Source organism: Rhinopithecus roxellana, chromosome 13, assembly GCF_007565055.1.
Source record: "Rhinopithecus roxellana isolate Shanxi Qingling chromosome 13, ASM756505v1, whole genome shotgun sequence".
In the NCBI taxonomy this organism is placed as follows: Eukaryota; Metazoa; Chordata; class Mammalia; order Primates; family Cercopithecidae; genus Rhinopithecus; species Rhinopithecus roxellana.
The window spans coordinates 34,963,411-34,978,135 of NC_044561.1; the positions used below are offsets into that span (position 1 = coordinate 34,963,411).

The following is a 14,725-nucleotide window of genomic DNA, read 5'->3' on the forward strand; positions in this document are numbered from 1 at the left end:
AAGAAACATTTTACTGGAAGTCATTTTTGTATTGGAGCATCATTAAAGGCATAAAGGAACTTGTGAACAGACTACTTGGTAGAAGCAGCCTGGTAATGTTGATTGGTTGATACTTTAGTAAGCAGGAAATGTCTTACTGGAGATAGTTCATTCATTTCAACAGTTATTTGTGATACTGTTTTTTAATATTTGCCGTAGCATAGTTAAAAGGTGATGGAACAAACTTCAGATTTGTGAATTTTTAATTAAACATAAAGGGGGCAAAAGTAGATAAATATCTAAGAGCTCATCTTACTATCTAGAAAAAATACTTGCTGGCCCAGCGCCATGGCACACATATGTAATCCCAGCACTTTGGGAAGCCAAGGTGGGAGGCTTGCTTGAGCCCAGGAGATTCAGACCAGTCTGGGTAACACGGTGAGACCACCATCTCAACAAAGTTAAAAAAAAATTAGGTGTTGTGATGGCGTGCCTTTGGTGACAGCTACTAAGGAGGATTGCTTGAGCCATGAGGTGAGGCTGCAGTGAGCTGTGATCCCGGCACTCCACTCCAGGCTGGGCGACACAGCAAGACCCTGTCTCAAAAAAAAAAAAGGGAAAAACATGAGAGAGCAATCAAATACAATAGATTTGGCTTCAGTACAGATTAAATTAAAACCCTCACTGTAGGCCCTAATTGAATAACAAAGACTTCTATATTACCAAAGCTGATTACTATTTGATGAACTCTGTACATGTAGCTAGTATGGACTTCTGAGGTTGTTGAAATTAATGAGAATAATACATGTGAGGTGCCAAGAAAAATGCCTGACACGTTGAAAGTGCTGGATAAATGTATGCTGTCATCATTGTAAGCTCGGCTATCTCCTGATAGTGTGATGAGTGCATTGAATAACAATAGGTAACATGTTTATAGTGTTTAGTGTGTGCCAGGTGTTCTAAACACTTTACATTTATTCACTCATTTAATCACAAATAACATTTATTTACTCATTTAATCACAAATAACACGAAGTAGGCACTTTCCTGTTATGCAGAGATGGAAACAAAGTTATTACCTGCATTTTTTATTTTTAATTTTTATTTTTTGGCGGAGGGAGGAGGATGGGGATGGACGGAGTTGGTTTTTTTGGAGCTTCTGAGACCCAAGCTTCAGGCCGTGCTTTTTTTATTCCCCCAGAGATGGAGTGCAAATGGCGCGATCTCAGCTAACTGGAACCTCTGCCTGCCAGGCTCAAGTGATTCTCCTGCTTCAGCCTCCTGAGTAGCTGGGATTACAGGCGCCCGCCACCACACCCAGCTAATTTTTGTGTTTTCACAAAATTTTGGGGTTTCACCATGTTGGCCAGGCTGGTCTCGAACTCTTGACCTCAAGTGATCTGCCCGCCTCGGCCTCCCAAAGTGCTGAGATTAGAGGTGTGACCTGTTGCGCACATCCCGTCCTTTGTGGTTTTTGTTTTTTTTTTTTTTTTAAGTTATTGAGACAGGGCCTCACTCGGTCACCCAGGCTGGAGTGCAGTGGCAGGATCATAGCACACTGCAGCCTTTACCTCCTGCGCTCAAGCAGGCACTTTGAGTAGCTGGGACCTGTAGGTGCATGCCAGCATATCCAACTAATTTTTTTTTTTTTTTTTGAGACAAAGTCTCACTCTGTTGCCCAAACTGGAGTGCAGTGGTGCCACTGCAACCTCAACCTCCTGTGTTCAAGCGATTCTTCTGCCTCAGTCTCCCGAGTAGCTGGGACTACAGGCACGCCACCATTCCCGGCTGATTTTTTATTTTTAGTAGAGATGGGGTTTCACTGTGTTGGCCAGGCTGGTCTTGAACTCCTGGCATCAAGCGATCCGCCCGCCTCGGCCTCCCAAAGTCCTGGGATTACAAGACGTGAGCCACCGCACACGGCCTGCATCCAGCTAATTTAAAAAAATTTTTTTTTGTAGAGAGGTGGTCTTTCTCTCCTTGGCCTTCCAATGTGCTAGGATTACAAACGTGAGCCACTCTGCTGGCTTTCTTTTCCTTTTTATTTTTTCACACTTCCAGTGGTCCTTGGGATCTGTGTATACTTTAGAATCATCTTGTCCAGTTTCTTGACAGACTTTAGAAGTCTGTTTGATAACTGCATTGAATCTGTAGGTCAGTACTGGGGAATGATGTCTTTAATACTGAGGATTTCTGTCTAAGTGTTTGAGATATTCTATTTAAGCAGCCTTTACTTTTGAGTTTACACCCGTTTTATACATTGTCAAGTTTTTTCCTATGTTATAAATCTTTTTTTTTTTTTGTTTTTTTAATTTGAGATAGAGTCTCACTCTGTCACCCAGGCTGGAGTACAATGGTACAGTCTCTGCTCACTGAAAACGCTGCCTCCTGAGTTCAAGAGATTCTCGTGCCTCAGCCTTCTGAGTAGCTGGGACTGCAGGCATGCACCACCATGCCTGGCTAATTTTGGTATTTTTAGTGGAGACAGGATTTCACCATGTTGGCCAGGCTGGTCTCAAACTCCTGACCTCCAACAGTCCACCCGTCTCAGCCTCCCAAAGTGCTAGGATTACAGTCGTGAACCACCGTGCCCAGCTATACATTATTTTAAAAATTACTTGAAACCATTTGTTGCTGGCATATAGAAATTCACTTTTATATGTTTATATTTATGGTATAACCAGTCACCTTGCTAACCTCTCACAGTTTCCAGTTGTGTGTATTTCTTTGAAATTGACAATGGTTGTGTATATTCATGGGGTACAGTGTGATGTTATATGTATTTGCTTTGAATTTTTTATGTCAACAGTTATATTATCTGCAGACAATAAGTTTTGTTTCTTCCTTTTTCTTTCTTTCTTTTCTTTTTTTTTTATTGAGACAGAGTTTTGCTCTTGTCGCCCAGGCTGTAGTGCAGTAGCACTATCTCAGCTCACTGCAGCCTCCACCTCCCGAGTTCAGGCGATTCTCCTGCCTCAGCCTCCTGAGTAACTGAGGTTACAGGCATGTGCCACCATGTACCACAAATTTTGTATTTTTGGTAGAGACAGCGTTTCTCCTCAGGCTGGTCTTGAACTCCCGACCTCAGGTGAACACCATGCCTGGCCTTTCTTCTCTTTTTTTCCTTTTTAGAATTTGTAACCTATTTTATGTGTGTGTGTGTGAGACGGAGTCTTGCTCTGACACCCAGCCTGGAGTGCAGTGGCACTATCTGCTCACTGCAACCTCTGCTTCCCGGGTTCAAGCGATTCTCTTGCTTCAGCCTCCCAAGTAGCTGGGACTACAGGCGCCCACCACCACGCTCAGCTAATTTTTTTGTTTTGTTTTGTTTTGTTTTGTTTTTAGTAGAGACGGGATTTCACTATATTGGCCAGGCTGGTCTCGAACTCCTGGCCTCAAGTGATCTGCCTTGGCCTCCCAAAGTGCTGGGATTACAGGCATGAGCCACTGTGCCTGGCCAAGATGAGTCTTACATTTTCTTTATCCTTTGTTACTATGGTGAATGACAGTTTATAGATGTTCTGGTGTCCCCTGGATTCCTGGGATTATCCCAACTTGATGATAGTTTTTAAGGCTTTGGTTTGCTCTCTTTAAAGAATCTTGTTTCTGTGTCCATGAAGAAGGTTGGCCTGTGTTTTTCTTATATTGGTCATGTATAATTTTTATAATATTACTTCTGGTTTTTTTAGAAGTGTTTGTGTTAGCTTGAAATTGTCTTTTTCTTGAACGTTTGGTATAGGGCATGCCTGTAAACAATTCGGATATGGTGCTTTCTTTATGGAAAGATTAACCAAGGATTGATTTTCTTTAGTAGTAATAGGATTACAGTGGTCTGCCTTCCCATGTGGCTTTCTTTTAAACTTTTATAAATGGGAAATTTCAATGTAATAGAATATATTATAAAGAAATCCCATGTGCCTATTACCCAGCTTCAAGTTTACTAGTATACCACCTTTCCACCCTCTTTTTGCTGGAGTATTTTAAAGCAAATCCTAGCCATGTCATTTCACCAGAAATATTTCAGTGTATATCTTTCAGTAAAAAGGCTGTATTTTAAAATTATGCCATTGTTGTAGTCAATAAAGTTAATGATTTCTTAATATCACCCATTACTCAGTCTGTACTTAAATATCCCGTACTCTCATTTCAAAATGTGTTTATAGTTGGCTTGTTAGAATCAGGATTCCACCCCCCAGCTTACGCTATGAATTTGTTGGAGAAACTGGGACATTCCGTATCCTATATGATTTCTTTTTTTGCTAAGGTTTGAGTATTTTCTCTGTAATGTATTTGTTTTGTATATTTTCATTTTTTTGTGTAAAGTTGATAATAGTATTGCTTTGTCTTTTAATTTTCTTCTTTTCTTAACCTTCTTGAAGTTCGTCTTTTGTTACTGCAAAAAACTAACTTCTAGTTTTGGTAATGCTGTTATATTCGTATTTTCTCTTTCATTTATGCTTTTATCTTTGTCTTCCTATAAATACTATTTTTCTCATATAATTTGTATACTTAATTCACTATTTTTTAGCAACCTCAGGAGACTCACTGGAGAATTCATTAATTCTTAACTTTATTTTCTAACATAGACCTTTAGGTTTTGAAATATATTTTTTATTACTCAATTTCCTTTGTGGTTTCTGCTGTAACTTATCACTGCCTACTTTTAAAATTTCTAAAGTGAAGACTTTTTTTGCCCTCTACGTTCAGTATGCTAATGATAAAATATTTTCTTTTTTTTTTTTTTTTTTTTTTTTTTTTTTGAGACGGAGTTTTGCTCTGTGGCCCAGGCTGGAGTGCAGTGGCCGGATCTCAGCTCACTGCAAGCTCCGCCTCCCGAGTTTACGCCATTCTCCTGACTCAGCCTCCCGAGTAGCTGGGACTACAGGCGCCCGCCACCTCGCCCGGCTAGTTTTTTGTATTTTTTAGTAGAGACGGGGTTTCACCATGTTAGCCAGGATGGTCTTGATCTCCTGACCTCGTGATCCGCCCGTCTCGGCCTCCCAAAGTGCTGGGATTACAGGCTTGAGCCACCACGCCCGGCCGATAAAATATTTTCTTGGATACTCCAAGGGAAAAGTAAAAATTGCAAATAAAGTATGATCTCAGTTTTGTAAATCACATAAATATAAGGAAATAAGGAACTATATCAATATAGTAAGCAGTCATTTTTGAATAGTTCAGGTCAGTTTTGTTACACATTTGGGTGCTGGTGGTGGTGGTGGTGGTGGTGGTTGTTTGAGATAGGATCTCGCTCTGTCACCCAGGCTAGAGTCACCCAAGCTGCCGTGATCCTCCTCCTTCAGCCTCTCTAGTAGCTGGGACAGGCACAGGCCACCAGGCCTGGCTAAGTTTTGTATTTTTTTGTACAGTTTGGTTTTCGCCATGTTGCCCAGGCTGGTCTCCTAAGCTCGAGCCATCTGCCCTCCTCAGCTTCACAAAGTGCTGGGATTACAGGTGTGAGCCAGAGTACTCAGCCTTGTGACACATTTTTGATGGAGAAGCCCATATGATACTTTAAAAGGAAAGAGTAATTCTGTAAAACTCTGGACTCTAAATCATGCCCTGAGATCTTGGGATGCAATTTGGTTTAGTTCATATATGACCATGTGCTTACTATGTTACGCTGTAGTCTAGGAGTTGGTGTATAAGTGGTAAAATGTCCTTCCCAAAGAGTGCGTGAGTGGAGTGAGGGGTGGTCACAGGGGATGGCAAGGGGAGGAGAGGAGGTAAACCCAGGGATAATTTCAGTGACATGATAAAATGCTGTAAGATACAGAAGGAGCAGGATTGGGAAGGAAAGGAAAAAAAAAAAAGAATAGGAAGGGCACATACAGGAAGAGTCATACTTAGGAACCAAGATTAATTGGATCCAGTAGACCATTAAGGCAATATTTTGTCTTCAGGGGATGGACTGTTTTTTAAGAGGCTAATAGCTGTAGAGTTTTTGTTGTTAGTAGACAGGGTCTCACAGTGTTGCCCAGACTTGATGTGAATTCCTGGGCTCAAGCTATCCTCTTGCCTCAGCCTCCTGAGTAGCTGGGACTGTAGGTGTGTACCACTGTGCCCAGCTCCTGGTAATGCCTTTTTTTTTTTTTTTTTTTTGAGACGGAGTCTCACTCTGTCGCCGGGGCTGGAGTGCAGTGGCCGGATCTCAGCTCACTGGAAGCTCCGCCTCCCGGGTTCATGCCATTCTCCTGCCTCAGCCTCCGAGTAGCTGGGACTACAGGCGCCCGCCACCTCGCCCGACTAGTTTTTTTGTATTTTTACTAGAGACGGGGTTTCACCGTGTTAGCCAGGATGGTCTTGATCTCCTGACCTCGTGATCCGCCCGCCTCGGCCTCCCAAAGTGCTGGGATTACAGGCGTGAGCCACCGCGCCCGGCGGTAATGCCTTTTTAATGTGAAAACTACTGTAGAGAATTAAAAGGGAAGAAAACTCGAATAATTTCTGTAATAGGTTAATACTGTCAATAGGTCAATCAGAAGTAATTTTATTCCCCCAGGGGACGTTTGGTGATGTCTGGAGACAGTTTTGATTGTCACCATTGGGATGTGGGTGCTACTGGCATAAGTAGAAAGACTAGGAGTCTCCTGATGATACTAGAGGGCGCATGACAATCCCTCTCCATCCACAACGAAGAATTATCACACAGCTCAAAATGTTAATAGTGCCAAGATTGAGAAACCCTGCATTAATCTACACTTAACACCCAGTTTTGTTTGTTTGTTCTTTGTTGAGACAGGGTCTTGCTCTGTCACCCAGGCTGGAGTGCAGTTGCGCAGTTAGAGCTCACTACAACCTCAAATTCCTGGACTCCAGTAATCCTCCCACCTTAGCCTCCTGAGTAGCTAGGACTATAGCCTAATGCCACCACACCCAGCTAACTTTATTATTTCTAGAGACAGGGTCTTGCTGTGTTGGCCTGGACTGAAAAATTCCTCCTCCCTTGGCCTCCCAAAGTACTGAGATTACAAATGTGAACCACCAGGGCTAGTCTAGCACTCTGTTTTTGATAGGGGTGGTTTGTATGGTGAAGGAGCCAGAGGCATGGTTTTGTACCCTATTCTGGCTAGATTTTGGTTAAGGAAAGCTATTCTGTAGGCTACAGGTCAAAAACCCAGCCTGTCGAGGGCCTACTTTGAGACAGGTACTATATAGGAACTTGGTAAAAATGGTGGATAGCCCTCTGCTTAACTGGAGCACACACTGAATGTTCCACAAATGACGGGTCTTTTGTATCAGTTGTCTGTAACTTTATGTATTACAATATTTAAAATGTTTTTTTTTTTTCCCATCCTGAGTTTAGTTTGTGTATAGATAAGTTATTTTAACTGTTTTTCTGAGGAACTTGGGAATATTAATACAGCTTAATTGCATTTCTTTTTTCCATGACTGTGGATACAAACCTTTAGCTGGCAACCCATGTAATAATGGGTGTTGTGCTTTTTTTTTTTTTTAACTAAAAATAAAACTTTATTTCAACTATTATGCTAATTCTATAACATTATTTAGAATGCAAGGGTTTTTTTTTTTTTAATTTATACTTTAAGCTTTGGGATACATGTGCAGAACATGCAGGTTTGTTACATAGGTATATACGTGCCATGGTGGTTTGCTGCACCCATCAATCTGTCATCTACATTAGGTATTTGTCCTAATGCTCTCCTCCCTAGCCCCCCACTCCCCGACAGGCCCGGGTGTGTGATGTTCCCCTCTCTGTGTCCATGTGTTTGCATTGTTCACCTCCCACTTATGAGTGAGAACACGCGGTGTTTGCTTTTCTTTTCCTATGTTATTTTGCTGAGAATGATGATTTCCAGCTTCATCCTTGTCCCTGCAAAGGACATTAACTCATCCTTTTTTTATGGCTGCGTAGTATTCCATGGTGTATATGTGCCACATTTTCTTTATCCATGCTATCATTGATGGGGAGTGTTGTACTTTCAATCTCTTTATTCCTTGGTCTTATTTTAGGTACAGTTTTTAAGTGTTTTAAGTCTGTTGAGGTAACCAAATATCTCCTCAATTTTAAAGATCTATACAATTGTTTTAGTATGACCTAAAAAACTACGATATAAATAATATATAGGGCTACATGTGGTGGCTCATGCCTGTAATCCCAGCACTTTGGAAGGCAGCGGACAGATAGCTTCAACTCAGGAGTTCAAGACCAGCCAGGTCAACATGTCCAGCCCCACCTCTATTAAAAATACAAAATTTAGCTAGGTGTGGTGGTGCGCACCTGTGGTTGCAACTACTTGGGAGGCTGAGATGGTAGAATCACTTGAACCTGTGGATGGAGGTTACAGTAAGCCAAAATTGCACCACTGCACTCTAGCCTGGGCAACAGAGCAAGACCCTGTCTCAAATAAATAGAAAAACGTGGAGTGAGGTTTGGAAATGATATTTAATGCTTATTAAGAACAAAATATAGGGCAGTTTTTTTATTTTGGTTTTGTCATACTTTGACCTTTATGTTTTCCCTTTGCTTTTAGATTTTGGCTCTCTTTTTGACTTGGAGCACGACTTACCAGATGAATTAATCAACTCTACAGAATTGGGACTAACCAATGGTGGTGATATTAATCAGCTTCAGACAAGTCTTGGCATAGTACAAGATGCAGCTTCTAAACATAAACAGCTATCAGAATTGCTGCGATCTGGTAGTTCCCCTAACCTCAATATGGGAGTTGGTGGCCCAGGTCAAGTCATGGCCAGCCAGGCCCAACAAAATAGTCCTGGATTAGGTTTGATCAATAGCATGGTGAAAAGCCCAATGACACAGGCAGGCTTGACTTCTCCCAACATGGGGATGGGCACTAGTGGACCAAATCAGGGTCCCACACAGTCAACAGGTATGATGAACAGTCCAGTAAATCAGCCTGCCATGGGAATGAACACAGGGATGAATGCTGGCATGAATCCTGGAATGTTGGCTGCAGGCAATGGACAAGGGATAATGCCTAATCAAGTCATGAACGGTTCAATTGGAGCAGGCCGAGGGCGACAGAATATGCAGTACCCAAACCCAGGCATGGGAAGTGCTGGCAACTTACTGACTGAGCCCCTTCAGCAGGGCTCTCCCCAGATGGGAGGACAAACAGGATTGAGAGGCCCCCAGCCTCTTAAGGTAAGTACAGTTTTGGTTTGTGTGCACAATTGGCACACATGTGAGTATTGCCATGATGGATGGAGGGTTTGCCTTACATTGTATAGCAGTTTCCGCATACTACATGCCAGGAATTTACTGTGGGCTGTCATAAGTTTTAAGAAGTGCCTGTATTAAATTTAAGTAAAACATTTATTTTACAACTAGTATTCTATAATTTCATACTTCCAAATGATTGCTGGCTAATGCTGGTTCTCTCTGGCACAAGTATTGGAATGTTTTTTTTTTTTTTTTTTTTTTTTTTTTTTTTTTTTTTTTTTTTGAGACGGAGTCTTGCTCTGCCACCCAGGATGGAGTGCAGTGGCCGGATCTCAGCTCACTGCAAGCTCTGCCTCCCGGGCTTACACCATTCTCCTGCCTCAGCCTCCCGAGTAGCTGGGACTACAGGCGCCCGCCTCGTCGCCCGGCTAGTTTTTTGTATTTTTAAGTAGAGACAGGGTTTCACCGTATTAGCCAGGATGGTCTCGATCTCCTGACCTCGTGATCCACTCGTCTCGGCCTCCCAAAGTGCTGGGATTACAGGCTTGAGCCACCGTGCCCGGCCTGGAATGTTTTTATCTCATTTCCAAGTCCAGTTTAGCCTTGTAGCCTCCTTATAAAATTACAGTTTTGAGATGGATGGCATTACACTATCTTCAGATGGAGACTCCATTTGTTGCTATTGCTTTGAATGTCCCTGATTTTCAAGAGATACATTTATTCTGAGAAATGTATTAACTGATATTTTCCTTTATTGGTTGATGGAAATTAAGATGCATTTGTTTATATGAGACCTCAACAGTGTAGATGTTTCAGTGAACCAGAACTTGGCCAAAGACTTCTGTTAGCTTAGAGAATGCTAAGTATATTATTTAAAATACTTTAAACTCTTTAAATGTGTACCCTGTATACATAAATAAGACATAATCACACATACTTCAGTGCTTATTTCTCCATATTTTTCTTTACATATTTTATCCGTTTTTCTTAAAATGGGATCACACTATGGTTGCCAGTGCCTGGCATGATGGCTTCACTTGGAAGATTAAATTGGAGATAGGTACGATTTTCACAAGGAGTCAGGAGCAAGTTTTCTCTGTAACAGGAATAATTTGAGCAGACATCAGGACTTCTGTGTTCCTGAGACTCTTGGGTGCAGTGGCTCATGCCTGTAATCCCAGCACTTTGGGAGGCCAAGGAGGAGGATCTCTTGCACCTAGGAGTTAGAGATCAACCAGGTAGCACTGACCCCATCTTCTATTTAAGGGGAAAAAAAAAAGGGGGAACCTTGATGGTGACAGAGAATGCGAGTGTGAATTGAAGACAGATGGACAAACTTGTGTTGGGGGAAACTGAGGTGACATGTAGGAATTCAGAAGCCTTAAATGTTTTTTTTGCTACAAGAATATTGACAAGTTAGGATTCTGTTTTAGCATTCCTGCTTTGTCGATTTTCCCTTTCTGCTCCTCACCCCCTGCCACTTTTTTTTTTTTTTTTTTTTGAGACAGGGTCTTGCTGTGCTGCCCAGGCTGGAGTGCACTGGCTTAATCATGGCTTACTGCAGCCTCAACCTGCCGGGCTAAACAATATTCTCTCCTCGGCCTCCTGAGTAGCTGGAACTAAAGGCACACACCACCACGCCTTTGGCTGATTTTTTTTTTTTTTTTTTTTAAGAGGTGGGGTCTCACTACGTTGCTCAGGCTAATCTCAAACTCCTTCTGGGCTTAAGTGATCCTCTTGTCTCAGCCTTCCAAAGTGCCAGGATTACAGGTGTGAGCCACTGCACCCAGCCTCTGACACTTTTAGATTGCCGTGTCAGTGTAGCTTATTTAGAATATTTGGAGTGAGAACCAGAAACAACAAGGTAAATTATTAAGTACCTTTTCTGGAATCTAGGAACATAGCTATGAAGAGATAAAGTCCTTGCCACCAATTCTGCTATGTAGAGGAGGGATGCCAGACTTAAAATAAATCCTCACTGGTGGACAAAATACTTAAGGGTTAACGTAGTGAGTGAATTTACTTCATGTAACCTACTTTCTACTGTGCACATAAGATACGAATTTTAGAGTATGCCAGGGAAGTACTATGGAGAAAAATAAAGTAAGGAAAGGCTCATTGACAACTGCTTGGGGGTGTGGCACTATTACGGTTGTAATCTAAATTTCTTACAGAAAGTGGGTTTATATAAAAGTGAACAAAACAAAAATCCCTGTCCTTGTGGAGCTCGTGTTTTGATGTGAAGGAGGAATTCAAATTTTAAACTTCTGTTAAATGATGTTTTATTTCCTTATTTTATGTTTATTTTGAGACAGAGTCTTGCTGTTGCCAATGCTGGAGTGCAGTGGTGTGATCTTGGATCACTGCAACCTCTGCCTCCTGGGTTCAGGCAGTTCTCCTGCCTCAGCTTCCAAGTAGCTGGGACCACAGGCATGTGCCACCATGCCTGGCTAATTTTTGTATTTTTAGTAGAGAAGGGGTTTCACCACGTTGCCCAGGCTCATTGTGAACTCCTGACCTCAAGTGATCTGCCCACCTCGGCCTCCCAAAGTGCTGCTGGGACTATAGGCATGAGCCACCGCACCCGGACCTATTTCCTTATTTTAAATTGAGCCCGCCTATATTGATATTTTGTAAAGTACTCATATCAGTGTTTGACGAATGAGGGAGATTTAAATGTTTAATAAATATATATATATTTTTAAAGTAACAAATACACTTTTAATTGATCTCAGATAAAAGCTACTCAAGGAAAGTCAGTAATCGTTTTAGCCACTAATCTGTTAGAGCCGTATGGTGAGCAGCCTTGAGTAGCTGGGCTAACTGGTTATTTTCCGGAATTCCCACCATCCACGGTATTAGAAAAAACAAGGCATTGTCTCAGTTTAGGAGGAACACATGGCCTAGTAACCAAATCCAGTCACTCATATCCCGTATTTTTTCTTTAGCTCTTCTACTCTGTTGATTTAAGCTTTCATGGCATCTTCCTTGGTAGTCCCTTTCAGCTCATTCCAGGCATCCCACTTGGCCTTTCCCGTGAAGTCCAACATCCCGGGCCGTTCTGTATTTACGTCGCCCACTGTTGCTTGTTTGTAGCAGCCATAGATGAACAGCATCTCATCATCAGCTGGCTTGGTCTTAAGGTGCTTAACCACCTCTGCAGCTTTCTCAAACTCAGCCTGAGACATCCTGGCCGCCTTGCAAGAACTCCAGGGAGACCGCGGAGGAGGCGAGGACCAGGAAACGATCACTCCTGTTTAATAAAATTTTTTTAAAATTTTAAGTTATGTAGGTTTAGGATAAGATAACCACTTAAGGCTGGGTGCAGCAGTTCACACCTAGAATCATTCCAGACCAGCCCCAGCTGGTGAGACCCCCATCTCTACCAAAAAAAAATTATCCTGGTGTCATGGCACACCCACATCACAGTTGCCCTTACACTGTACCAAGTCCTAAAATTATCTTGTAGAGTGAATTATACTCATTACGTTTCCTTTAAAACTCCTAAGACTGGTGATATTTAAGAATTAGGGTTTAAGGTGTGAGGAAGTTTTTAGTGAGATTTGATGACTGTAAGCCTGTTGGCAAATGACATCAGCTTTTGAACACAGTTCTTTTCATGGAGAAATCTGTGGTTCAGGATGTGCAGGCAGGTGGTGATGTTACTACTACAGCTGTCTTCCAAAAGTCTGACCCATGGTGATTTATGGGAAGAAACTTGGATCATATTGCCTTTTAACCCAATCTTTAGATTTAGCATAAACTAATCAAAGCCAAAATGTTTTTAAGTTACTTTTGTTTTTGAGGCAGGATCTCTTTCTGTCACCCAGGCTGGAGTGCAGTGGCACCATCACAGCTGACTTGCAGCCTTTATCTCCCAGGCTTAAGCGATCCTCCTACCTCAGCCTCCTAAGTAGCTGGTATTACAGGGACTGCCATGCCCTGCCAGTTATTTTTATTTTTGTTGAGACAGGGTCTCACTATGTTGTCCTGGCTGTTCTCAGCCTCCTGGCATCAAGCAATCCACCTGCCTTGGTCTTCCAAAGTGCTCAGATTACAGACAGGAGCCACTGAGCCTGGCCACATTTTTTTCAAGAAGGAAAAATAGACATGGCTTAGTGGCTCATGTCTGTATTCCTACCACTTTGGGAGGCTGAGGTGGGAGGATCTCTTGAAGCCAGAAGTTAGATGTGCCCAGGCAACATAATGAGACCCCCATCTCTACTTTTCTTTTTTCCAAAAAAGAACAGTTGTCTGCAGGACCCATTTCTTGTAGCTGCCTAGAACTGTGTGTGGCTTCTTCACTCTCTGTCTTTCTAGTTTAGGTAGCTATTTGTATGGTGGTAGGTCATTGGACATCTGGAGCATATTAGCTATGGAGAAAGAAACAAGATCAAATAACTATAGTGTAGCAGAAATTAAGTACAAAACATTCCTTTCTTATTACATTTAGTGTGGGGAGTAAAGAAGCGGGGCTCAGGAGATAGAAGGGGCAATGATCTGGAGGTTGGTTGTTATTTTATTTTCTAACTCTTCAACAGATCTCTGGGAGATGGAAAAACAAAAGCTAGAGAATCTTTTTTGGTCACAGTGACCAAAAGTGTCAGGAAGAAATTACTGCCAGCTGATCTCAGCAATCAGTGTAGTCTGTGTATTTGAACCCATAGTCTGCCCATAGAGGAGCTTGGAGTTTCCAGGTAATGCATCGTGATTAAGGGAACAAGCAGTGTCAGGAAGTGGTTGAAATTCAGTTGGTCTAGGGAGGCAAGGCATGCAATCATGAAGGACCAAATTGGGGAAATATTTGGATAAAGACATTACATTTATTAACAAGAGACAACAAGGCAGCTTAGAAATTCCAGCATTTTGTTGATTCAGATAATAGGACTCTTGAGGGCATAATTTATTGTCTGTCATGCGGGTTCTGTGATAGAATGACTTTCATGTTATGTCTATCATGAATTTTCATGCTAATAAACAGGTGAAACAACTCCCCCATGTATAGGTATGCATATTATTGGAGCCACATTAGATAAATACTAGTACTTTAAAAAAAAAAAAAAATAGGTAGCAGCAACACTTGCAGACAGATTTGTAACTACCAAAAGTAGCCTGGCCTTGATTTAAACCTGTGTCTGCATTCTGTTGCCCCTGCAGTCTTTTTGGCAAGAAGGTTTCTTTCTTTGCTCTGCTCTACTCTGCTCTTTTCTCTTCTCTTCGACAGAGTTTCACTCTTGTCACCCAGGCTGGAGTGCAATGGCGCAATCTTGGCTCACTGCAACCTCTGCCTCCCAGGTTTAAATGATTCTCCTGCCTCAGTCTCCCGAGTAGCTGGGATTACAGGTGTGTGCCACCACGCCCAGATAATTTTTGTATTAGTAGAAACAGAGTTTCACCATGTTGGCCAGGCTGGTCTCAAACTCCTGACCTCAGGTGATCCACCCACCTCTGCCTCTCAAAATGCTGGTATTACAGGCGTGAGCCCCTGCGCTTGGCCAAGAAATTATTTTCTCTGAATGCTTCTCATTTCAGGCCACCTCATTCTTTTATGCTTCCATCAATCTGCCACTTGTAAAGTACTTGTAAATCATTCTTGTA

The 14,725-nt window shown here is 42.1% G+C and overlaps 1 protein-coding gene and 1 pseudogene across 2 annotated transcripts in view; one reads left to right on the forward strand and one right to left on the reverse strand.

Annotated features, from left to right (window-relative positions):
- The window catches only part of EP300 (E1A binding protein p300), a 94,801-nt gene that overhangs the window by 17,475 nt on the left and 62,601 nt on the right, over positions 1–14,725 (forward strand). The window contains exon 2 of the mRNA XM_010377266.2: positions 8,475–9,109. Coding sequence (XP_010375568.1) covers positions 8,475–9,109 — 635 coding nt within the window. The remainder of the gene's footprint in view (positions 1–8,474; positions 9,110–14,725) is intronic.
- LOC104673176 lies at positions 11,826–12,380 on the reverse strand (annotated as a pseudogene). The gene has a single exon (XR_749489.2). The product of XR_749489.2 is annotated as an acyl-CoA-binding protein pseudogene (transcript).